This window comes from Megalops cyprinoides, chromosome 23 (genome assembly GCF_013368585.1).
Source record: "Megalops cyprinoides isolate fMegCyp1 chromosome 23, fMegCyp1.pri, whole genome shotgun sequence".
NCBI classification, from domain to species: Eukaryota; Metazoa; Chordata; class Actinopteri; order Elopiformes; family Megalopidae; genus Megalops; species Megalops cyprinoides.
The window spans coordinates 19976309-20003933 of NC_050605.1; the positions used below are offsets into that span (position 1 = coordinate 19976309).

Sequence of the window (27625 nt, forward strand, 5' to 3'; positions counted from 1 at the left end):
ATGGTAAACCTGAGGTAAGGTGAGTGCTGATCAAAACTATGCAAGCATCTGATGTATAAAAGTAAACTATGCACTTCTAGAGATGATCATATTTTGCATGGCAGAAAAAGGCCAGGGACCAAGACCCTTTACCAGTATTTTACACACATCTTTAGTCCATGTTTGATGAATGAGGTGACGTGACGTGAATGTGTGATTGCTATGTAAAATGATCAACATCAGTGACCAACATGTTCTGTGGCCACACTGGACATGGCATACAACCAAGGGCAACGAAGAGTATTTCACACACATCTAGATGCCATGAATAATAAACACACACATTCAAGCAATCCTGTAAAAATCACATTTTACAACCATATCGGAAATCGCTGGGTATGGCAAGCGACCATGAGCCAAAAGAGCGGGTTCATGCCTGATAAACGTGCCTAAAGTGTAGTGAATTAATAAATTCTGCAAAAGGTGATTCACAGAAGCTGAAAGGATTGTAGGTATTCCAGAAGTGCAGAAATTTAAGGAAGAAATGCAAACGACCAATCTGAGCAGGCAGTGAGCGCCGTAGAAGGGAGAGAATTTAACCATCGGAACTCAGTAGGGCCACATCAATCAAACCTTGAACTGAAACACAGGAATCCATTATTGCATTTAAAAAGCTATTACAGTATTACAGTACAGGTATTATTACAGTATTTACACTGTAATAATGCAGAAAATTTAAATTCTTTGATTGGGAGAACATTTTCTAGTTTGCTGTTATTAAAAACTGACAAAAGCCTCAATCCCTTTTCTGTTGTACATCTGAGACAAGCACAATATTTCCCCCTTCTCACTGTGGATGACCATAAAAAATGATAAGCTACAGGCATTTATTGCAACAGTATGATAAACTTAGTTGATGTCTTTTATGTTGTCCTCGTTTTATTGAACGAGGAAGTAAAACTGCCTTAAGACGGGTCGTAACAAATCATTAGATTCTATCCAACACGTGCAATGGGAGGTGTGCCTTTTTAGTAGAAGATTACACCCACTTGATATAAATTCACTCAGAGAGAAAGTTAAAGAAGACAAATATGAATAGAGAGAAGAAACGTGAGAGCAGGTAACTTACTTGAGTTTAGAATTGTTTTATAATTATTATTTTATTATTGCTACTATCTGTATCTGCCTGCTTTTTATTTTCTAATGTGAGTGTTTCCTCCAAATACGTTGTGATACTTCGGTAATCATAGTTGTAAGATTTTATTCAATTAATCATGTATGATTATGTATGTTAATACGCTGGACATTTAGATGATAGTTAGAGAACGCAGATGATTAAAATGCTGCAACTGGGAATCATTTGAAATGGAAGGCTGTTTGTTGTCCAAATTGGTCATATATTTTGTATGATCATTTTTGGAATAACTGATGTGATTAATAAAATATATCAATTCTGAAAACATATTGATGAAGAAGATTAAAAACTCAAATTATTAACATGACAGGTATGAATGGAACATTAAATCAAGTTATTTCATGGCTCTAGAACAGTGATCAACTCATTATGAACTCCTGAAGCCGCTTAATAACAAACTGATCATTTGAATCAGCTGTGTTGGAGCAGGGAGAGATCTAAAACATGCAGGGCAGGGGGCCCTCCAGGAGAGGGTTGAGACACACTGCTCTAGAATCTAGGTTCAATACCGATTTTCATATAAGATGAAAGGAGAAACAGAAACCTTCAACTTTTTTTTCTAAGGAATAATCATTCTTTATTAAAGAATATGCTGGTGGCTAGAAATGTGATGAAAGAAGCTTACTAGGGACTCCTAAATGGTTCAGTCAGCTAAACTAATTGAAAGGCCTGAGCACTGGCTGAGTCCTATTGCTTGGGTTCGAAACCAGCTGCGTCTTCATCCAACAAAAGCCCACAGTGCACACCGGGATAGAGGTGGGCCAGTCAGCCAGGGTCCACTCGCAGTACCAGGTGGCACACTGTCACATTGTCACACCTGCTACATAAGCCAATTGGATGTACAATTGGCAACCCCAAACAAAAAAAAAATCGAAAAGAAAACAAAAAAGAAAGTTACAAAAAAATGATGACTTACTAACCGGTACCAGAAAAGCCTTTCAGCCTAGTGGTGGATTACTCTCTGCCTGTCTGCACTGCTGCAGCTCTCTTGAGCATTTTCTTTCCGTCGATACAGGAGGGCGTGGGACACCTGCAGAGAGATCCCCGTCATTCAAGACGGAGAGAAACCCAGAAAGCGAGTCAAATGCACTCAATGGCTTTCCTACACCATTGTCGGACTTCTTGTGTTTGCCCTAACCTTTTTCAGTAAGGTAAGTCAGGGTGGTGAACACAGCTCTCTGCCATTCCCTTTTACCTTTTATCTAAATGTCCATCAGATATCCTTTTGTGTGTGCTTCACATACACAAAAGGTATCACTTACATGTATAATATGCATAATAGGGAATTGGGCACATGTGAAAATGTACCTTTACAGGACAAAAAAGAAACAAAGGAGGATTTTTTTCCATTCACATAAAGCCATAGAAACATCCAATGTTCTTATATGAACCATGAACATCTGAGAATATCTGAGACTTTAGATTCTGTAGTTTGTCTTACCAGTATTTCTATTTCCCCAGAATTTTATTTTCAGACATTAATTGTCTGTGGTAATAGGTGCACTCCATGACTTCGGTGACCTTGACAAATGGATAGTTAAATAAATTTGTATTAATCCCTGCAACTGTTTGATTTGTTCTTTTTTTTTATTATTCAACACAGTCATCGTTACTGCTCTTGATCACACTCATGCGCAAAGACACACTGACAAAGCCACGCACGGTTGTCTGCCTTGGCGGGGTTCTGATCGCTCCCAGCATTCTGCTGTTCATAAAGAGCCTCTGGAAGTTCATGTTCAAAGGCTCAGAAAAACCCTCCTGCAGTACGGTGTTATGGGTAAGTGTGATGCTTCATATCCGTTCTAAACAGGTACATATAAGATGAGCTGTACAGCTTTTGATGGTCCAGATTTTGGAAAACCCTCCTGCAGTACGGTGTTATGGGTAAGTGTGATGCTTCATATCCGTTCTAAACAGGTACATATAAGATGAGCTGTACAGCTTTTGATGGTCCTGATTTTGGAACACGTTTTTCTTAATTTTACATTGCACATTACACATTTTTTCTTAATTTTAAGAGAACTATAGATAGTTCCAAATTTGCAGTTCCTAATATATTCAGAGAGAGAGTAGTAGGAAGAGGAGAAGGCAGAGAGGCAGCCGCTGTAGAGAAAGCTATTGAATAGGCAAGGGGGATTGTACAGTAGCCTGCGTGAAATAAGGAAAACCACAACAGATTTAGAGCACCTGAGGGTATCAACACCAGATCACAGGCTCTGTGCAAAATTTGTAATATTAAATATCAATGTAACACACTGTGAGGAGAAAAAGAGACAGGCAGGTTTGCAATTTGTGTGGTATATATGTGAAAATACCTTTAGCCAAGCATGTTTTTTACCTGTCTTATTGCTTAACCTTAAGCCTAGAACAGAAGTATGATTTGTGTTGGCATAGATCAATAGCAGTTTAATTTCAATCACAGTGAATTTAGATAAATGTAGACAACAATACTGAAACATAACAGCCTATGCAAAAAGATTCCATAATGCATAACTATTCATAGCAAACAGCACGATGCAAGTACAGACTTAAAAAGTAAGTATTAACTGTTGCAATCTGCAAGCACAGGAAAGAATTTAAGCGATGAAAGGTTTCAGAGGATCATAAATGGAATTGGGTTAGCTCTGTCATTCTAAACATATTAGAAAGCACTTTGAACAAACACGATAAGATGATACATTTCTGAGTTAATATATAACGACAAAGCCATTGTAGACACATGGTGATAAACCGTGGTGATAAGATCATTCTGCTGGCCTAGTTTTTGTGACTAGTTCACTGAGTCATACCAGCATATTTACTAACATACACACTTAAAATTTGAGTGATTTGTTACACTCTGTACGGTGCTTCAGGTCAATCAAGTCCCACACCACCAGACTAACCAATAGCTTCTTCCCCTGGGCCATACGGACTGCTAACAAACACTGTCACCCCCCCCCCCAACCCCCCAACCCTCTACCTCAATACAACTATGCAATTCCACTGTGCACTTTAAGTAGTTATTAAAAGGCCATATTATTGCACAAGTTTTTCTTTATATTTAAAATGTGTCTTCTTTTTAAATTTGTATTTTATTGTATTTATTGTATTTTATTGTATCTATATCCAATGTCGTGTGCCTTATTTGTATTGTGTTTATATAAATGTTCCACAATGCACTGTTGTTGCAGATCACCCACAATTTCATTGTACCCCACCATGCAATGACAATAAAGTCTATTCTGATTCTGATTCTGATTCTGACTGGTCCTGCTTTTATGGTAGGAAATATTTTGAATGGTGAATAATGAGCACACATACTTGGGTCCTAGGTGCTGTGCATGGAAACCATGGTGGCCCTTGGGGTCGCAGGTCTCACCATTGTGGCGATGCCACACTTCGACATCGTCACCAATGTGATGCTGCTGAACAGCGTCAGCATTTTGTCGGCAGTCCTGCAGGTGGCAGCTCAGTGCAAGGCTCAGGAGAGGAAAAGGTTCATGATCCCCCCACTCATCTCTGTCATCCTCGTTGTCTCTGGCTACGTGTTCCTCGTACTCGGCTATTATCAGGACAAAGCTGAAAAGGAGGCTTACCTATGGATTGGTGTTGCCATTGCGGGGACACTGTGCGTTTCTCTGAACTGGTGGGAGAATTTCAGCACCCTCTTTAAGGTCACCTTCTTAGACAATATAGCCAGAGACAGTGCCAAGTCCAGAAATGTTGTGTGTATCCTTTCCAGCATGGTCCGAATCCTGGTCACGGTGGCCGTGGTGGTGGTCTACTTCCCACTATCTGGTCTAAACTGGTCATCGGTGCAGGCTGCCCTGCAGCAAATAGAAGCAGTTACCTTAGGCCTGACCGCAATCCAAGTCACCTGCTCTGCAGTTTGCCATTGGTTTGTGGTGGTGGCCTGCAAAATGCATGCGCACAGACTGAGCTTTGTCGTCCCGATGCACCTAGCCTCACTTGCTGTCCTGACAGGCTTCCTAACAAATGTCCTGATCACTCCTCAGATTTGTCAGGTTTCCAGCAACTGTACCGCTTTTCAGGACAGCAATGGAAACCAGGATCAAATCAGTATGTTCGACCAGCTCATAAGGAACGTCAGCCAAACCTTCTATGACCGCTCCATAGTGAGGAATTCGGACACGATAGGTCTAGTTTTTCTTGGCAGCTCAGCACTCTGCTGGTGGCTGAGTCTGGTGCTGTGCACTGTGTACATCTGGTCCCTCAAGATCCAGCGCATAGAGCGGACCCAGGACCTGTTCGTGCGCCGTCTGTACGAGGCAGCCCTCCTGGAGCAAGCCATGCTGCTCAACACGCGCTTCACTCTCCTCAAGAAGAAAAAAGAAAAGCGGTAAGATTCTCACCGTTGTGCGGCTGCAAAGAGAAAGCCATTGTCCAGAGGTGGTGAGGGAGCTGGAGAATGCCATGTGTAAGATTAGGAGGCTGACCTGCACTGTTTTTTGTGTTCTGGGCAGAAATAAGGATGCTGTGATCGTGTACCTGTGTGCTACCATGTGGCATGAAACCTACGACGAGATGATGAAAATTATTATCTCCATGTTCAGGTAATGGAGTGCAAGGCAGTGGTGCATCGACATGCATCTGATACATTCAGAAATGAGAGCTGGTGAATGTATAAATCAATAACCATTGAATAAAAGTAAAGCAACGTCTGCCTTCTTGTTGTCTTTCCACAGACTGGACAAGTACAGGCCAAGGACCAAGTCACATACAGACGTGACCTTTGAGTCCCACATTTACTTTGATGATGCTTTCACAGACGTGGAGGGGAGCAGGGAGCGCCATGTTAATGAATATGCAGAGACTCTGGTAGAGGTCATCAAGGAAGTCTACATGTGAGAGTCACATCCTGGTCACATGACACTTCTTTCTTTACAGATGCCTGTCTCAGGTCATCAGTATGTAAAGTATCTGAAAAGTACTCATTGTACCAGTAGTATACATTCCCAGTACCTTTCTCATCAAATCTATACTGCTACAATTCTAAAATCTACAATTTGGCAATTTTTTTCATTCCATCTTTTCATTTTTCTGTCAAAATGATGAATTTCTGGAAATGGAAAAAGCGAAATGTTGAGCTGAAGTGACTTTGAGTGCATTGTGCATATATTGCACATTCTTTTAGACCTTTTGTATCTGATTGTTTAATCTGTAGGATCTTTAGTGAGGAGGACACCTGTATCTTTAAGAAGAGAAAACCACTCCCCTGTCAGAAAATTCTACAAACCCCATATGGAGGTCGCCTGAAATACACACTTCCTCATGGCAATGTGCTGATGGTCCACTACAAGGACAAACAGCTGATCCGACACAAAAAGCGGTGGTCCCAGGTGAGGAAAGAGGAAGCATAGGTCAGGTGATAACTCAGGTCATTGTTATAGGTGCACTGAGACGTTTTCAGTTGAAACAGGAAGTTTTGTCAGACTTAGCAGGGCATGTCAGTATGTTGGGACATTTATATGGCCCACTGTGCCCCAAATGTAATGTCCCATTAAGACTGAAATCTATTAAGTCTGTATCTATGGTAATGTTACAAGTGATTACAATTACAAGTAACATTTCAGGCATACCAGCACAATAGGGGGGGTGTGGGTTTTTTTTTTTCTTTACATGCAGAGGAAGTAAAGGGCTAGAAGAGGTTTTTTTTACAAACCTAATCTGTTACTGCTACTTTCTACAATATACATATAATATTACTATATATTCTGTAGTATGTGCAAAATGATATGTAAATAATTGATATATTTTCTAATGTTTTCAGTATAGTTTAGAATAGTAGATACTCATTCTTTGCTCTTAGGTTTCATATATGTGATAGATTTCAAATATATTTTCTTGTTTTGTAGGAGCTGATTCGTGGCATATTTGAATTATCGCAGTATTTCAGGAATTTTTAGAGTCAATTAGAGTTGCCTTCATTCATTTTCATAAAGGGATCATTTGCTGTTTGTTAGTAACTAGTGAATTTAAGCAAGAGTTCTTTTGTATATGTTTTTTGGTTTGTTTTTTAGTTTTAAGTCTGAATTTTGAGAGCATATCATGCTTTCACTTGCTAGCAAAAACTGAAAACAACAGTAAGGGGAGACACAGAAATGACAGGGACGGTGCAGGCTTACCTCATATCTGCTCAGCCAAAGAGTTGTGGCACATTTCAGACACATGCAGAAATGCACATGAGAGGCATGTGGGGCAGACCTTAACTTCTGTTTTGCGGCATTGTTTTCAGATTATGTACCTCTACTATTTACTTGGCTGGAAACTCAACAGCAAGTATTCCAGGCGGTTTATGGAAGGTGAAAGCGAGGACACGCTGAAAGAGAAGCTAAAGGTAAACGGGTACGAAAGTGGATTCTTCATTTTGGGTCTGCGTCCTTCTGTCAGTCTCATAAGGATGACCTTCTCGTACTCAGAAAGAAAAAGAAAACACATACATCCTGGCACTGGATGGAGACACAGACTTCCAGCCTGCTGCCGTCATGCTATTGGTTGACCGGCTCAAACTGTACCCAGAAGTGGGCGCAGCCTGCGGCAGGATTCACCCTACTGGCACAGGTAATATAATATGCACAGTAAAATATGTAAATACAGAAATTAGATCATGGTGGCAAAATACAGTCAAAGATAGGAAATAAGACAACTGAGTAGTTGCAGAGATCACATAATAATCACTGAGTTATAATGAGTTATGACTAGGTTACTTCAACTAATTAAGGTGTTTTGCTATAGAGAGCAAAGTAATTTGATTAGTTTTGGTAAGTCAGTCATTAACAGCACATGGTAGTTCCATTCATTATGGAACTCAGACAACAAGATGTAAAAGAAAAGCTATTATATGGCACTAATGGACACCAGTTCAGCTATTCAATCTAATAACAATGCACTTTGTGCCGAATTCAAGCAAGATTGTTTTGTTTTTCACGCAACGTGATGAGTTTGGCCACAGCTGAAATGAAAAAGGAGAGGTTACACAGAAACGAAATGCACGCCTCAATTTGTTGCGTAAAGCTAAAACCAGCAAAAGCACTGAACTTTGAATCAAGACCACGTCTTCACTCCTCTCCTTTTCCCTGAGGTCTGAAGTGTGGGTTGTAATGCAGACGCTGAAACCTTGCAGGTCCCATGGTTTGGTACCAGAAATTTGAGTATGCTGTTGGCCACTGGCTGCAGAAGACTGCAGAACATGTGTTCGGCTGCGTGCTCTGCAGCCCGGGCTGTTTCAGCCTGTTCCGTGGAGCCGCCCTCATGGACGACAACGTCATGAAGAAATACACAACCAAGCCTTGCGAGGCCTCCCACTACGTCCAGTACGACCAAGGTGCAGTAAAATGCCATTTTCTTGCAAGGAGATACAGTTGAGTATGGCTGTAATAAAAAATAAGTAGTAAGAATTTTCTTTTCTTTTGCGTTTTATTCTCTATGAAAAAAATAATTTCTCTGCAAGAAGGGAAACATGGAAGAGTCATATCTTTAGCATGAATGTCATAGAAACACAATCATCTGCACACAGGAAAATCAAGAAAATATTACTACTGGTGATACGCAACTTATAAACTGTCTCATACTTACTCTGTGAAAAGATGAGGAAAAAGATTGTGAAGATGGGTTCTGAATATATAAGTAATTTAGTTGGTTACTAAATTTTATTATCCTTACACGAGGGGATTCACATTACAATATCCCACGCCTTACATACAGTTGCACAAAACTGCCACACAAGAATGCTGCTGTAGTCATAAAGGCAGGCTAAGTAGGCCTACACATCAAATTCATAAATGACAGTGACAGTACATGCAAAATTGATTACAATTTATAGTTCTCACTGCAAAACCTGATTCCACCTGCAAAGTGTTTATTCATTGATTTGTCCTGGATGTGAGTATAGGCAGTTAATCCGTTAGTTTTTCCCGGGTGCAGTTACAGGCGAAAAGTGCTGCGCGCCCGGTGGTTAACGGGTGTGTACGGGTCACGGTTCCAGGCGAAGACCGCTGGCTGTGTACATTGCTGCTGCAGCAGGGATGGCGGGTGGAATACAACGCCGCCTCAGATGCCTACACCAACGCCCCCCAAGACTTCAAAGAGTTCTACAACCAGAGACGGCGCTGGGGGCCATCCACCATGGCCAACACCATCGACCTGCTGGGGTCCGGCACGCTGACCTCACAGAGAAACAGCTCCATCTCCAAACCATACATTCTCTACCAGATCATCAGCATGGCTGCCTCCATCCTCGGCCCGGCCACCATCTGCTTGATGATTGCAGGTAAAAAAGATAATTCTGTTTTAAACAATATTACTGGTTTGAAACATTTGGAGCATCACCACAGCATGACCAGTGTTCAGGGTTATCAATTCTAAGGTGAGGAACTGATTTTAATTTGCTCTGTACATATTTCTGGATCAAGTCTTTTTTCTTTTCATGGAAGGGTTGAAAACCAAATGAAGTCGATTGACCTTAAACCACCACTGCAAAAATAGCACATTACAGCAGAGACCAAATAATATCACTGTGCTCTAAAACACTAGCTCAGCTGCCTGCTTACAGTATATATTCCTGCATTGGCAGGTGGGCAAGCTGTGAGTTGGCTCCCTGCATAACGCGGAACATGCTTATACCAGGATATAAATTGTTTAGCGCTAACACTGAACAGCTGGCCCACTGTGAGGTCCTGCTGTCACTTCAGGGGAGTTGTTCTCTCATTCAATGAATGATTAGGTGAGGGACTCTTCACTCCCCTTCAGGGGCCTGCTGTTTCTACGGTTGCTTCCTCCAGCTGTGGACAAGAATTTGATAAATCTTTGAAATGGTACACGTTAAAACATGTTAAAGTATGTTGTCCTTCATTCATGCTCCAGCACAGATTGAGGCAGTATTAATCATATATCACACCTGCTTTGCTCTGGTTGAGCATGGAAGAAAAATTAACATTTAATGTGTCTTTGTGGTTTTTTTTCTCTCTTTTCAGGAAGTTTTACCTTCATTTTGTCCATGCATCCCAACCATGCACTTATCCTGGCCACGGTGCCACCCGTTATTTACCTTATCCTGTGCTTCAAGCTGAAGGCTGACACACAGATCACCATAGCAGCCGTTATGAGCGTGTTCTATGCGTTCCTCATGACTGCAACCATCCTCTCTGTCGTAGGTAAATGGCCTGCCACGGGCACCATTAGTGTCTGCCTGTGTTCCACAGGAATGAGGAAATATAGCAGCAGATATACCAGCAGATATCTGTACTGTCCCGCACAGTGGTTACAACACAAGAATGGTGTGACTAATTCTTCTTCCTAAGTGAAACACAGATATTTTGCTGTAAATGAATGTCCCATGAAGGGGTACTCCAAAATTGTTTTATGTGAAAATAAAAACAAGAAATTTCATTTTTCATTTTTAAATTCATTTTTAAATATTTACAGGTTGCTCTGTTCGCCTGGTGTGGACCAATCTGAGTTGCTGCCTTTCAGAATTCAGTGGTTGTTTTCCCCTTTCCAGGCCAGATGGTTCGGGAGCAGACCTTTATGACACCCAGCGGCCTTTTCTTCATTGGCATGGTCCTGATGTATGTGGTGACTGCAGCACTTCACCCCCAGGAGTTCCCCTTGGTCGCTTTCGGCTTCGTGTACTTCCTGTGTATTCCCAGTGGCTACCTCCTGCTTGCCATCTACTCCATAGTCAACATGAACAACGTGTCCTGGGGTACCCGCGAGACGGGAGGCCCGGCACGGGCGGGGCCGTCTGGAGCCACGCTGCGTAAAGCAATGAAGTGGAAGTGCCCCTGCTGGACGGCAGAGGGAAAAACAGAGGATGAAATCACACGAAACACGGTTAATCTCCAGACACCGCAAGCCATGCAGGTGGAGTCTTCAGTGGACCTACCTCCACCTACCCGTGTAAGGTATTAATCAACTTCATATGACATTTGTCATGATAATTTATCTATTTCAGATTAATCAGATCTGTGAATGTAAAAGCAAATTCATCCCTGCTTTGTTGTGTCCTAGAAAAGAAGAATCTGTTTGTCTTCCAAAGAGAGGTAAGTATAGATATTTTATGTACTTTTCACTTATGCAAACTGCTTACTTGGATGACTACTCCTATATTAGCAGCTGTACAAAGCAAGTGTATAAAATTTAACAAACCCTTGTACATCAGGCATGTAAAACCTTCATTATATTATATAATTTTTTTTACGATTTTGAAAAAAAAATCAGGAAATCAGGAAAAAGATTCTGTAATGACCTAATTTTTCAGACATTTGAGATAGTAAGTCTACCATAAATTAAACAGTATTAGTTATATTTATGTAGAATATGCCATATTTACAATATGTAAAATGTTAAATTAATAAATATTAGATGAGAGAAGCCAGCACCATACCTACATTCAGAGTTTAGCTGAACGTTACAAGTATTATTTAGTCTTAGTTTTCCTGTCTTTGTTGATGTTACATCAGTCTGTCATGACTTTAAAATGTCTGTGCAATTTTTGTCATTTGTCATCTGAAAGGGTGGGTGGCACAACTGCAGAAAAAATCTTGTGAATTTTCCTTGACTGAAGGCACACTTGATGCAGTAAGGAGCTGTCACTGTCCAGAGTTGTAATGATCAAACCGCTTCGGTTTATCCTTAAGATTTAAGACCCTCTTCTCTCTGCTTGCATTCACCTTACATCAGTTAAGTTTAGGTTCTAGATCAATGGAAACAATTTCATATCACCATGGCAAGACCTCTAAAAATGCTGGTTCCATGTTAGCAGAACAGATTCCAAACTTGAACTTCACAAGAATAAACAAATTATAATATTTTTTTGGAAAACACCCCTCTAAGATGTATAACAATTTGCTGATGTTGCTTTTAGTTGCGTTTCATGGTGTTTACAGAACTTATTGAAATAAAATATTTTGGAAGTGATGCATAATGCAATTAAAACTGAACTGAAGTTGGATGGTGATCTTATGAACTTATGAACTCATGGTTCAGGGAAAATATGAAAAACATTTACAGAAATGCCGAAACGTGCTAAAATGCCACGTAGGCATCTAGTGTCATTCAGTAAATGTCTGGGTTGATTATGCAGGATATTCCTGTGTGTCTGATGCATTTCATCCCTTTTGTTTCCTAGGAGGAGGAGCATTTTTGGATAGAGCTTCAGGAGCGGTACCTGGAGCCGCTTGCTGAAGACAAAGAAAAACAGCAGAAAATTGCCAAGGACCTGAAAGAGCTCAGAAATAAGGTGCCTGCACAACAAAGATATTTCCAACAAAATTTTTCATTGCACTGGTGGTTCTTTTTACAGCAACATTCATTTATGAAAACGTGACAGGCTAGTTTGCCTGAGGGGAGAGGGGATGAAAATAGACAATCATGAAGTTAACTCATCATGCTTGTACACAGGCATCAATTTAGAGGTATATGCTACATGAAGGCATCAATAAAATCACTGGTTTTGATTGTCAGCTTATCCAGACGCTCTTAAGATCCTCTTCTTGTTTTGCAGGTGGCATTTGTCTTCTTCATCTGCAATGCCCTGTGGCTGGTGGCCACCTTCTTCCTGCAGACTATCGGCACGGCTGTCAGCATCCAGATCCCAAAGATTTACGTTAACGGGACGATTGCACCAGGAGAGTACATTTTCCTCGACCCAATTGGACTGATGTTTCTGCTGGGATTCTTCACTCTGTTGCTGGTGCAGTTTTTTGCAATGCTTTACCACAGGTGACTATTATTGTTATTTCAAGGTCATGGGTGAATAGTATTGTTTACACTCAAATGAATAGCAGTGGAACCAGAGTGTTCTGAGATTTGAAATATTGCATGAAAAGTCTTATTTTTATGAAACAATTAATTGTTTTTGTTGGTTTTTGTTGGCACTTTTTAAAAATATTTAAATCATAAACTAATCCATTATTACTTATATAACCATTAATGAACATGTTGTTAGAAATTATTAACTTGTGTTCTTGTAACATTTTTTATGTAGTGCCTCTCCTAATGTAGACTTTAGTCACTCCTGATGAATGCAAATTGAACATAAATGAGTACAACAAAGCCTGACTTGTTTTGTGGTGCCTGACTCACAGCCATTTATAAGAGGTGTGTTATATCTACTTTAGGACGGGAGGTACATTAAATGGCAATGATATTTTATTGATGTGCTGATTCACGCCACCTAATTCAGACATATTTTGATTTCAGAGTCTACACACTGATCCACTTTGTTTCCTACACTGGAACCGAGATTAAAGCCATGAAGAAAGAAGCTAAACAGTCTACAGACAACCTGAACAATAAAGTCAAGGTAACATGACTGAGCACAACTGTAATCCAGCCCCTTTCTACTTCCTTCATGCTTCCCCCTTTTGCACCCAGTTTGGATTGCCGATTGTACCACGCTATGCTTACTTTTTCCACACACCCTCTGTGCTTGCATAGGAGTACTGCAGCGAGGTGAGCGCACTCCTCCAGCACATTCACAGCCAGAAACTGTGTAACACACTTCCAAGTCCCATAGTGGGTATGCGCATCCTCCACTGATGTCATTCAAGGGGCTAATAGTGGAGGGCATTACAGATGCAAGGACGTACTAATATAGCCACCCCTCCTCTGGGAGAAAGAATCCGCTCTGGGCTGCTATAGGCTCACAGTCATTTTTAGCCGATTACAAATCTGGGCTCAGACCTTGGCAGTAGTGCTCAGCCTGCCTTTGGAATGAGTGCCTTAGCTGACTGAGCCTCTTGGGAGCCCCCAGCTAGTCCTTTAATGTGTTTTTCCTCTTTATGTAAACATATTTTGGAATCGCCAGTGGCATACAAGGCCTGTCTCACTACAACACTCCTGCAGGGCTGTTGTAGTGAGCCAGGGAAGGAGGCCGATTTATTCTGCTGTGTTTGAATTCCGGTCATTTTTTGGCAAATGATACGGCAGGTTTCAAACCCTGCCGATAGGATTCAGCCTGTGCTCAAAACGAATGCCTTCCTGACTGAGCTGCTCAGGATGCCGTCAACCTTCCTTTTACCAGTCACAGGTACACTGAGGCCATAACATCCAAAACCCAGCCATATTTGACATTAAATTTGGATTTGGTACTTTCTGCTAGTGTTATATGTGGGAAGAGGTGGCTTTGTTGAACTAACTCAATCAGATTTAAAAAAAAAAAAAAAAAAGTCAGATATTTTCATCCTCATTTCTCTTTATAGATGAATTTGCTTTAAAAACATGACATTTTATGGTCCATGTCCTGCTAAATGGGAGTAGTTTCTTGGAGTAATCCTAATATTCAGAAACATTTGGAATATGACGTTTTGCTATATGACTATATTTTCCTCTATGGTATCTTTTATTTAAATATTACTTGCTAGCTTCTGTTGTATGTTTTCTAAAGGTGGCTGACATCCTGGAGAGGTCCCACTTTGAAGATCAAGAAGTTGAGGCATCTCAGATGAAAACTGACATTTTATGCTTTCAGAATGTAGGAGCAATCACTCAGGTGTGAGACGGCACTCTTTATTTCTGCATACATTTACATTTACATTTATTCATTTTAGCAGACGCTTTTATCCAAAGCGACTTACATAGGTTACAGTTCTTTACAATGTCATCCATTTATACAGCTGGATATTTACTGAGGCAAGTGTGGGTAAGTACCTTGCCCAAGGGTACAGCAGCAGTGTCCCAGCGGGGATCGAACCGGCAACCTTTCGGTTACGAGCCCTGCTCCTTAACCACTATGCTACACTGCCGCCCCATACAATTGTTTCCATGTGTTTACATTACATTACATTTACATACTCTTCTATGCTCACGGCATCTATGACACGTGTGTGGCAAGGGGGAAGGAGGTGTAGTTTCTCCTTCTCTTGCTTTTAAGCACAGACAGATTGATTCCAATTCCACTGCGAATGTCAGTAATGTATATGATGCATTTGTTTGTAACATGGATTGGAGAACATGTGGCACTGCCGTGGAGGCTTACTGAGGTGCATGTACGCAAATTAAAATTTGGAGCTCACCATAGAGTTGATTATAGCTGACTTTATGGTGAATTGTGTGACATATGTATGTTTTTTCATAGGACATAAGGTTATGCAGTGCGTGACACAGGTGATAATGTGACAGCTGTAGCTCTTAGCTGTTAAAGTGGCTTCTTGACAGTAAACTCACATGACCTATGGCCCATGCTCGCACTGAACCCACTGACCCCTGAGGTCACACGACCACCAGACACAAAAAGATTCCTGAAGATCACAAATGCGGGGTTAGTGTTTACAGAAGCCACAATGGCTCGGCCTCTGAGTAATAAATTTAAGCAAACATTACTATTCCCTCGTTTCTGTAACTGCTAAAGTGATAACAGAATTCATATACTCGCTTGTATTTAGTACACAAAATTGAGAAAGCATGATTGACGTTAGATTGACAGAGACCGAACTAGTGAGCGCAGTGTTATAGATTTGTACATCAGGTGGGGCACTCCTGTTATACTTATCCTGAACAGCTCCAGTAAAAACCCACCTGTATCAATGGATATGTTTATTACGGATAGGGATGCACCTTAGCTTAGACACCACACTTCCAGTATCACACCTCATGCACTGGGGGGCAGGGTTGCCTCTTGGAAGGAAATGAATAAAGAGGGTAGTGGTGTCAAAGGGCAAAGGGGGTGGAGTCCCAAGAAGAAGCTGAGATGGGTTGAAGGACTCCTCAGTTGTTTCACCTGTTCGTCTGTCACCTTGATTAAACTATCGGCTAAACGACCTTAATAATAATAATAATAATAATAATGATAATAATAATAATAATAATAAATAAATAAATAAATTTAAAAACCTGAACGACCCACAACAAGGAGCGAGGGGCCCAGTGTTTGCCCAGGTGAACATAAGCTCACCTTTTCCCCTCAGTGCTACACCTTCAACATTAGATTCGTACATACTGACATCCACGTTAAAGCACACACAAGCTTAGGTTACAACCGAAGCTCAGGTAGGGTGGCTACCAAATCCCCTAGACTAACGGAGTGCAGGCTAGCAAGAGTCCATCTAGGCCTGTGTATTTTCTGCCCTTGGGTCTTGGGTTGTAACAATGTTGCACCGGATAAATGTGTCTTTTAAGCAAATGAATACTGTACTGATAGTAGTGGTGAGATGGTACTGTACAATGGAACTCACACTCTCTCTCTGTACTATTATCAGATGGAGTGAAAGAAATTCCCGTTTTACTGAGGAGTGTGTGTGTGTGTATGTGTGTGTGTGTGTGTGTGTGTTTCCATGCGCACCAGACTAATAGAATTCTATTTAAATATATTTGTGAAGAACTTCTAAATGAAAATGTAAAATGAGATGAATAAAAGTTTATACCAGTCTACCGTAAAATGCCTCTGCCTTTATGTTAACTTAATTTCATTTCACTCATTTAACTTTCTTGTAACAGGAGTCAGACTTTATGTAGACATTGTCCGATGTTTATTGTTCTAGTGTAATTTATTACAGTATATTTCAATAAAATGTTTACACATATCCACAACGTCTAATATATTTTGTTCTCTAAAAGGTACAATGAAAGTTGTAGAAGATGCGCAGAAATTACAGAGCAGACGATCAAAACGTCTTTTAAAAATATTGACCGACAAAGCTGCTAGTCCATACACGTATGCATGCGTAGCCTACTGTATATGAAAGTGGTAACTTTAGTCTTCATCAACGCACAGTATATGTAACTATATTTGCAGAGATGTTTTACATGGCAAGAACTTGAACTACCACAGATGTCGTTTGTTAAGATGAAAACGAAAGAGCGGTAATATAGACGCTCCTATGTACTGTTACATGGAACCGTGATTACACCATACTGACTTAATCGTTTCTGAACGCCTAAAGATATGGTTCATAGTGTTAAATAAACACCAAGTGTATTAATGTATATTTATCCATTTTAAGTGGGGAAAATGCCATTTCGAAAGTACAAGTGGACAAATTCGCATCGATCAATGATATAATCTTCAAAACACGTGCGCTTTAAAACGAACTTTGAACCGATCCTTGCCACAAATAGGTTACCTACAATTATTTCTGAGCTGTCTCGCAGTTGACAAACGCGTGAGAGTCTCTTTCTTGAGGTCTATCCCCGGGTCCGCCCACCTGCGGATCAGATCGCGTCCAGTGCCTCCCTGCGGGTATTTCATTCACAGTTTCGCCCGCTGATTGGCTCTTTCGAACAGCGTCTCACATTCCATGGCGCTGCTGAACAACAACTTGGAAAATGGGGAATAACTGACCTGAAATACAAGCCTGAATTGCTCTCAATTGTGCTGGAAAAGACTTCCGAAAAACATTTATAAGATCACAGAGAGAACCTTCTCATGCTGGTGAGTATAAATACTTAAGCGTACCCTTTAACGATCTATATTTTATTATTATTTTTGCCACGCGGAAAGGCAGAGAGGGATAGCAACAAGTAACCAAGCGTGCTCCAATACTATGCACACTTGGTTACGGAGTCTCAAGTCAGTAAATTATTTCTTCCCTTACTTCTTTGCTTTGTAACAAAAAGTTATCAAAGAACACAAACACTTAAAAGCGACACGTTTCTGTAGTAGTTTCACTTGTTTAAAGTTTGGAAGTTTGAAAAGTCGTTGTATCCGGGTAGGCTGAGTCATGTTTGGACGCAGAAATAAAAATCCATCGGTTAAAAATCCATGACTCATTCTGTTTCCCACAGTTGGATTTGCCTTGTGGTTTGCGCCCCTACCAACCATTAAACAGCAGGAAGTGGATGGGAAATCAATGTAGCTGCAAGTGGAGGAAAAAAGTGTTAGTTGCTCTAAATCTTAGGTATTTTAATGTAAAAAGATGGGAAGTTGTTTGTGCAATAGAGTGCGTTTGCAGGCATAGTAATATGCACAAATCGTTGACGTTGGGGATATTTGTCTGAGTTACAACCTGTCAGTATTGTCTATAGGAATGATCAGGTTTTGGACGACCCGCACGAAGTCGTATTTGAATGTTTTCGTGTTACGGTATTTTATAAACAGCGAAAGTGTTATTGTAACATTTTACTTGGTACTCTCATTTAATTCGATTTTATAAACGCACCTCTGTTTATCATTTCATAAAGAATGCTTCTTTAATACGGTTCATGATCTGTGATCAGGGCACTATTTTCCAAGACTTGGCGTTTAATTTCCTAATAAAATAATACCTTCCCGATCATTTTACCGTTCAACCATACCACATAATTTGCATAATTCACTTTTCGTGTGCTTGTTCTTATTTCGTAACTTAATAGTCGTCTAGTTTTTGATTTCTTTCTCTGCATATTAATATCTAGCGTGGGGATTACCCCTCTCGAACATTTTTTTCAACCTTTTTTTTCAGCAGAGAAGAAACATGAAACTTTGGAACTTGAACCGTGCTTTTTAGAAGTGTTCCAAGGACTTCATTTATTCCTGTGTGAGGAAACGGGAAAATATGACAGGAAAGGATTGCAGGTGTTTCCCGATTTTCACCAGTGCAAAATACTCCTACTTTGTTGCCATAAAGTGTACCAAGATAGAATCTGGCCTTACAATGACTTTAAAGTTGTTATTTGGTAAAATCCTCAATCTAAGCGGCCAGCTATTTTTTTTTTTTATTAGAATCGGCACTACCTGTATATGTAAGCCTACCTCTAATATCGGACATGCAGTACAAAACAATTAATGATTTTGACCAATTTCATCAATCCAGTAAACAGGATGCATTTGCCGTAAAGGAGGTATTGAGTTCACAATATGATATTTGTGAATATAAGAATATATAATTCTACAGTTTCTTATCATCAAGTGTTTGTCACTCAAATTGTCAGCCTGGTTAATGGACTGACCTATCTATAGCTACAGTGACAGCATTTAATTTTGATTCAGCAAAAATGAGTTCAAGCGTGAGGAGTGTCCCAAAAGTGGCCCAGTTTCTACAGCCAGACTGAGGCCATCTGGCAAAGAATTGTCTTGGTATCTCAAACTGTGAGGTTTAGTGTTCACTATCCAGGCCTCTGTGACACAGTGCAGACTAGATTTGGTGGGCTTAATGGTTAAACCCTGTATGCAACCATATGGGCTTGCATTTCAGGGGTAGCACAATGGCCATAGTTTAAAATCTAGGATTACACTGTTCCACAATATAAGTATTATGTGACCAACAACACGGACCAACAAATCCCATTCATAAGAATCTGTGATATGGAGTGGTATTCCAAGATTATGTGCAAGGGAACCAAGGTTGTTCAATGTTAAAACGTTAAAACAATGTTAAAAACCTAGGGAAACTGGTCGGTTAGACCCAGCAAGCATGTATATATGAGCCTGAAAGCCCATTGATTTGGTGTGTGCATGATGCTAACTTAAGACTCTCCTTGGGGCATTTATAGACAACCTTGGATTTGACTGTCTACATTCCAGACTGAATCCTAAACAAGCCCCTGTCAGTATTCTACAGAATTCCAGCTATCTGACATTTCCAGAGTTGACACTGGGAACTGATTACAATGGGCTGATTTTCAAAACCTAACATACTTTTTCCAGAAAACATCTGATGAATTTTAAGGTCTCATTAGGAATTCATGATCAGGCTAAACTTGCATAAACCACAGATACTTTACTGTTGAACAGTCTTGGCTTTTGGCCCGAGTAAGATGTTACCGGCCATATTATTGTGGCTAATGCTGTCTTCGTTCTGGAACTGCCTTGAATAGCTCCAGTCTCATTATATACCTCAGACAGAGCAGATCACCTTTGGTCATTTGCGCAAGGTGGGGGTGAGCAGGTTTGACCAGGCATTTGCAGGGCAGATTCCACAGGATCTGGTTCTTAAAGGTCACAAGATCACTGTTTTCCAGTTGTCCTTACATACTGCTCCCTTTAGCCTGAGATTAAGGTGAGTTTGTCTGGGTGAACCTAAAGCTGCAATGTGTATGTGTGTTTAAACCCCATGAACCCTCTGTCTGAATGACCTTCTCTTTTCTTTGACCCAAAAGACTTTGGTAGTTGTTAGAACTGGAGAGGACTGTTTGTTTGGTCAGCCTCTCTTTTCTGCTGGTTATCAGTCTTTGGGTAATATGAGATTTTTGCAATACCCTGGCCTATGCACATTTTGAGCTTTGAGTTTTCACAAGTTTCTCTGAAGTAGGATCCCCCTCTCCTGGATAAGGTCTTGGGAGTATTTCTGTTTTTTCAAACCTTTCACAAATACATTTCTTTATTTAGATATCTTCCAAGAGAAATGTGAGTGTGTGTGTGTGTGTGAGTGTGTGTGTGTGTGTGTGTGTGTGTGTGTGTGTGTGTGTTCACATGTGTCTACATCTGCCTGCCTTGTGTTAGCGTGTGTGTGTGTGTGCATGTGTGCACGTATGTGTAAAGGGGACCTCTGTGTGACGTGTCTGCAGTGAGCTTTTCAAGTGGATTTAAAGGTGGTTTACGGAGTGAAGTAAACGGATCTTGATCATGTTCACGTGTGCCATAACTGGTCTGGAGCATGTCTGGTGGAACACTTGCTGTTATTCCCAATGAATGTTTAACTGGTTTGCATGGAGGCTTCCCAGTGCTGTTCCTTAGGGAATGGCAAGCACTCAGAAGAGTGGATTAGTCTCAAACAGTGAATTTCAGGTAAAAAGGGAAATAGCTGGGGGCACATTCTTCTCATGTTATATAAACAAGCCTTTTACCTTTTCTTACCTGGATTTTAGGGTGAGGAATAACATTGTTGCTATTGTCATTATTTATATTATTATTAGTAGTACTAGTCATGGTTGTAAATCCATTATTCCCACATGAGCTAAATTAATGTTCCATCCAACCATTAAACACATTATGTTAATGAAGAGTAATAAAATATTTGTACTCAGAAGTGTATGTGGTTCCTTGCTGCCACCAGTGTGTCAGGAGAAGCTCACACACTCATTTAATGTGCTCAGAGCAGAGCGGCGATTACCATCATGTTAAATCCTGTACCCCATGTTTCTCTGATGAGGGATCCGGAGCAGATCAAATGAGAGGATCCAATTAAGCCTTCGGTCGAGGGCAGGAATTAAGAACTCCACAGGAACAAAAAAAATGGAATTCATTGGGGCCTCCTGACGGGTTTCCACGCTAGGGGGGGAAGGGGGGCGCATTTAAACCCAGTTCCCCGAAGGTCCGCACTCCGAACACGTGTCCACCAGGCAGTACAGGTGCAAAGTGAGCTCGATTCAGGGCAGTCGGGAATAGACCTGATCCTCTTAAGGGATTAGTCGAGTAGGAATCCACATTCCCTGTGGTTCACCCATGTGCATTGGGAAGCTCTGTTGTGCACTGGAGCTAGTGGGAGCGTTTGGTGGGAGGGGGTGGAGGTGGAGAGGAACATGTTCATTGCCACGTATGAAGCTATAGGTAACATAACGAACATGTCAGGTCAGGACGCTCAACGCTATCAGGGGTGTTTGGTGTAAGCTCTTTACCGCTTCATCCCTCACTTTGAGTTCGGAGCTCAAATGCTGTTCTTTAATTTTTAAAAATTCCAGTATTTGTCATTGGTGTTGGGAGACCAGTAAACTTGTTGATATGTTGCCTACATCTTGGAAAAAAATGCACCTAATACCTTCCTACACTAATTTCCCAGAGATGCCGTAGCAGTTAGATTGACTGTCCTCATGGTTTTTCTACCCTTTCTTGGAAATAGGACTTCTGACCAGAAGGTCGCAGGATCAAACCCATGTGCTTGTTTTTTTTTTTCTTTTCATTTTACCATATAAAGTGGAAGTGGTGCTTGAAACATTGTTATACAAAAATGACATACCAATAAATAGTTTAAATAGGCCTTCATAAAAATGGTAATAAAGAAATGTGAAACATGTACAGTGTATTAGCACAGATGGTACATAAGTATGTGTTCCTATAGACTAAGATGCTGAAACCCTGAAACGGTATTAACCTCTGTATTATGCATTGTACATTTTGACAGGTCTGGTAGCCTTTACGTTTCTGGATGGCATACCTGACATCCCAATAAGTTACTCTGTATGAATCGTGGCAAGCAAATGAATACCGTGTTGCACATATTAAAATAGTGTACTATACTGGCACCTGCTTAAATTTGTTATTCAAAGTTGAGGCGAAATGGTGCTGCGATTATATTGTGACCCTTTTAACCTAGTGATACATTGGCGAAAGGACATCTTTAAGTGGCAAACCGTAGCCTGCTGTAATCTTTGGGGATTATTATTTAGTTTAGTTAAGGTGTAAAAGCTACATACTTACATACGAGAAAATGCTGCAGTACCATCTTTTCAGTTTTCCATTCGATGTATAAACGATGTCTTTTGTCAGCATCAAACAAGCGCTTTATGCGCTCACAAATGAATAACGTAGGTACGACTTTTTAGTAGTCGTAACAAGGAGATCTTTGCATCGCTAAATTCTACCTTTACCTTGTAGGATTGATGTCCCTTGCATGCGAAGTACAACCTAGCTCTTTCTCCTGGTTTCGTTTTCCAGTGGTTTTGGGCATTTTACAGAAAACTCGAAATGCATTTCAGTTTCCAGTTGGATACGTCCTACATGTATTGTGATATCATTATGCTTAGCTGTTATTGTCTTTACTGAACAGTCGTACATTCCCTGTAAAAAACTTTGCTATATTGTAACTGACTGGGGTAGCGAGGGCTAGTCTTGCCGCATAAATGGTATTGTAGTATTTTGGTAGTGAGTATTTTTTTCCGACTAGGATTTCTGTGTGTTACCACGCACTTTCCTGGGAATACCAGGGTGAATCACTTCCATAACATGCTTTGTTTTGCGTGTTTTGCTTCTATTTAGCACCCCTCCTTATGGTTGACATTCTGCAGAAATGTCCCGACTCTCGCATATCCACAGTACCGTATTATTCTCTCTGAATCGCGCTTCTCAGCGGCTGCAGATGCTGGGGATTCCTTGAACGAGCCGCCTTTGTCCGGAATTGTTTCCCCCCTCTCGATAAAATCAAGCGACTCTTTGTTCCCCCTGGATCTCGACATTTTCAGACTCGCAAAACTCATCATGCTATTTTTCGCCCACTTCGAAACTCTATAGTTTTGTCGCGGATGGATGGAGCAGAGAGAAACTGCGACTCCTCTTCCCCCTCTTTGAACCGAGCAGCTCGCTTTTCGCGGGCGGACAGCAGCGCACTCGGGGGGGAACAATGGATACATTGTGCGGGACCCGTCCGGGTAGGATGGGATTTTCTACCAAAGGCAGCGGAACCGCTTCATTAATCGAGGCGGCCCACGCACGATCCTGTGTTCCTCACCCCCCCACGCCGGCGTCTCTGACATTTTAGACAGGCGGGACTCTTCCTCGCTCCTACAAAGACCAGAGAAGTCTGTGTCATCCAAACACGAGCACGTTAGTCATCAGCCCTGGACGTGGTCATCTTCTAGATTTGTCGTATTATCTTTTTTTTATCATTTTATGATGAGGTAAGTTTGCTCAGCGGCTGGGTCTGTTATGTCGGGAGCGGAGGGACGGTTGCACGCTTATGTAATTGTAGTAATGCATCTTGCAGTGTATTGATACAATGTATGAAAACCCTGTATTCAATTAAAATATATTGTGTTTTCCGTGTCATTTTAAATTTCACTCTGATATGTCATAATGTTTCTTTGATAAACCTGTAAATATTTTGTTTCATGTTGTTTCAATTGTGCTTTATTTTTTATCGTGCAATAACAACATTTTATTGCATGAAGAAGTGTGTCTTAAAATTTATTCTAAAATATATTGTGCATTTAGATAAACAATTTATGAGCTGTATATTTATTGCCAGTTTTATTGTTGCAACTCAGAATTGGTTAAATCTCTTGCTGTCAACTGTTTTAGCTTATATGCCACAAATTGAATTGGGGGCATTGACTGAAGGGTGCTCAGGTGGCCAGTGGAGGTTTGAGAGGGGAGGTGGGGAGGAGGGACTGCTTGCTGACAGTTTGCTGTCGGAGTGCTCTATTGTCTGCGGCTCTGTGGGGCCCAGGAAAAGGGGGTAGGCCTAATCCCTCACATCCTGTAAGAAACAGGGGCTGCAGACGGTCCCATGGACGAAAACCTCACCCTGCAGCAGTGACTGTCCCCAGATCAGTTTGTTCCAGTTGTCCTTTAACCATTCCTGTTGTATGCAGGAATAGTCGTTCCACGTTTTTGAGTCTCATCTGTTTGCATTTGAAGTGTGTTGAATACAATATTTCAGGGTTTAGACGGTTAAATAGAGATGTGGAAAATCAGCGATGCAAAGCATATAATAAGACTCAAGACATGTCTACACCTGAGTGTTTTTTCCCATCATGCAATGCTGTGTCATGAATGGCTGTGTTGAAACTTGCAATTCTTTGTGAGGGGTGCACAAACGGATGAACGAAATTGACTTTGTTTTTCTCCGTTGCAGAACCAAGAGGTGATTTTCTCCTGAGCACGGCAATGGCGATTCAGGGGGGTCTCCAGGTACGTGCAGTAACAACCAGCAGGCACCCACTGTATGGATGGTCCCCTGGCTATCACAGTGATGTTTGAACAACTGTTACGTCATGTTCACAACATATGATTGTGATGTGGGTGCTGGCTTTCGCACACATGGGTTATGAATGTAAATATATTTCATGCACAGGGAGTCATCTGTCAAAGAGCTATGTCAGCCCATCCACTCTCTAGTTTGAACTTCTATTTGTTTGATTAGATTATGTTTGAGACTTTTTTTTGTTTTGTATTTTATTCTATTAAATTTACTTAGGCAGGGAAGCATGTTGAGATCCGATGTCCACTTTCTTCATAAATTCTTCCCCTTACATCTCCCCTTTGATTACATGGACCGATTTAAACATTTGACTGGAATAAACGCTTGTGACTTAGGTCCGTGAAACTGTGTGTTCTACAAAACTCTTGTACCAACTGTTCGACAAATACATGAATTATTTCTGCATTGTCTGTCCCTCATTTGTTAGACCAGAAAGAACTTGTAACAACGATATTCCTCGTGTCAGTAGTGGCTTTGCACAGTAACCTTATATGGGTATGTCACCATACAACAGTGTGGACTCTTTATCAAAAATCAAGGTGTATATACCCCACCTAGAATTGAATCTGTAAATATATTAAAGTTGACTTTGTAGTAACATAATACTCTTGTGCACTTCTCTATACAATCAGCTTTGACTATCCTAGAACCTGAAATATGCACTGGTTCAGTTAACACATATAATTTTCACAATCTAAGGGTATTGTTGTTGCAGGAAACTTTTGTTGCTACAATGCTGAGGTAATGTTGGTGGAATGTCATGTGTTAGCCAGGGGTGAGTTTAGCACAAAGAATACTGTTTAGCTATCACAGTAATGCCAATGAAACATCACCAATAGAGTTTTTTAAAAGATTGCAATGGGCGGGCTTCTGCTCATAACTAAGTGAAGGGGTCTCCATTTTTGTTACCCCATTTCTGGTAAAATGATGTTTTCACACGTCAGCCTAGATTAACTATCTTTGGAAAACGGGTGCGGATCATTTTTTTACAAGCGCAGTGCCCTCCCCTGCAACTGGAGAACTAAACCAGATGGTTTGGCTGAAAGACCTTTCTAAGCAGACATCTACTTTGTGTGTTACACTGATTAATATTAATTATATCTGGGGAATTGATCAAAGGGAGGGCTTTCTCAGACCTGGGATAGGTTCAGATACACTGCCTGTTGCACAGGAAGGCCTGATCAAAGCAGGATACAAGTTATAATAAAATTTTCAGTCACAAAAGCAACCACTAACAGAACGCATATTGACTTACCCACTAATCAAGAGTTTGATTTGATTTTTAATCTGGAATTATGAGGGGAAAAGGACATGTTAAGACTGAAGTGTTTGTTAGATGTTTCGTTTACTAGTAGCAGGGGGATTCTGGGATTGCATCCAGGAATCTAAAAAAGGCCAGTCATCAGTGATGAGAGCCTATACTCGTGTATGCCTTATGAATCTAAAGTGATAAAATATTCCTTTGTTAAAAGAGTGTAACAGACTTGAGAAAAAAGTATTATCTGATAGGAGGAGGTTCGAGATGTGAAAGTTTCTTTCAAGGTGTAGTTATGCAAGAGTGACCATTTTTGTGTACATCTTTTGCTGTAATTTGGAACATTTATTTGTGGTCATAGTTGTCCCAGATACCAATCTTGCTTCAGGCGTTGTCGTATGCAGGGCAGTTGTCTGTTTAGCTGTTATTTTTGGGTCTTTGAAACACAGTGACTGGAATCAAAAGCAAAGTTGTTTATTACCCAACTTATTCTTTCTTACATGTATAGTGTATTATGCATATTGTCATTGTTAGTATTCTTTCACTGTTTGGGGTTATCCGATATGCCTTTCCTTCAGACTGTGAAAATGATTTATTTTTCCCATTCTGATATTGGTAAAATATTAATGGCACTGTGAAAGCTAGTAGTCCTGGCAGTTTGATTGTTGTCCTGATTGTTGTAAATTGATGCTGCTATCGGGAAATGTTTGGTGGGTTGGGTGGGACACAAACTGAGAACAATGACCCTGGATTAGGTTAATCCTTGTGCCCAAAAATGGTGGGAGTAAGGATTAGGTTTGCATAATTAGATCCAGGAACAGTGTTAAAGTATATTTAACGTGTACCTGACCCCCTCTGGATATTTGGGATTGCTCTTCCTTGTTCTGCACAGGTGTGGTTTGGGGAGAAGTTTGATACTCCCGTCTTGAGTCCTCGCAGTCCCCTGACGCCGCGTCATGGCCCGGGATTGGCCGACGTCTTCCAGTATGACCAGTGGCTGGCGGTGCGCCACGAGGCAACCCTGGTGCCCATGCAGGAAGACCTGGCGATCTGGCTAACAGGCATGCTGGGTACGCCTGTCCTTTCGCCGCCCTCCAACCAACCCCACCACAACTGGAGAACCCCCCATTTCTTTGTCATTAGCCATTTCATTTGATATGAGAATCTTCATATGCATTTAAATGTACTACATCACAAATTTTTGTTTTGAAATTGCAAAATATATATCGCAAACACGTGTATAATGTTTTAAAAACCTGTAATAAGTGCCACGGGAGCTTATGCTCTGACGACATTGAGCCAGGAATTCAGTTTAAAGAGTCATGATGGGGGAAGGCATTGTTTTTTGCTGGTTGTCATGGTTGTCAGATGAAGCACCTGGATTAAATGTATAGCTTCAAACGTAGACACTGGTTATAAGGACAGGATGGTAATGACAAGATAATCTTTGTGAAGAGTGTGGAGTAGGACCAGAGGTGTGTTTGAGTGTACTTGGAGCCTTGGAGGCTTCTTTGACCAGGGGGTGATTAGGATCCATCTTGCAGCCATCTTGTAGAAATACGGCTCCTCTTCTGAAAAGAAGCCTTTGGCTCTTTTTCCAGCAAAATCTCTCTGAAGGAAAAATAAAATATTTTAAACTGAATT

The 27625-nt window shown here is 40.9% G+C and overlaps 1 protein-coding gene across 1 annotated transcript; it reads left to right on the plus strand.

Moving 5' to 3' along the window:
• On the plus strand, positions 1-27596 carry LOC118770740 (chitin synthase chs-2-like). Its single transcript, XM_036518504.1, is given in 21 exon segments — positions 1-14; positions 2190-2325; positions 2778-2951; positions 4489-5516; positions 5641-5730; positions 5863-6021; positions 6342-6516; positions 7413-7514; positions 7597-7738; positions 8301-8501; positions 9162-9446; positions 10150-10329; positions 10677-10889; positions 11186-11217; positions 12261-12416; positions 12681-12898; positions 13379-13481; positions 14108-14207; positions 24601-24656; positions 26874-27051; positions 27583-27596. Coding segments are annotated over 21 exon segments (3756 nt in total).
• The last annotated feature ends 29 nt before the right edge of the window (positions 27597-27625 follow it).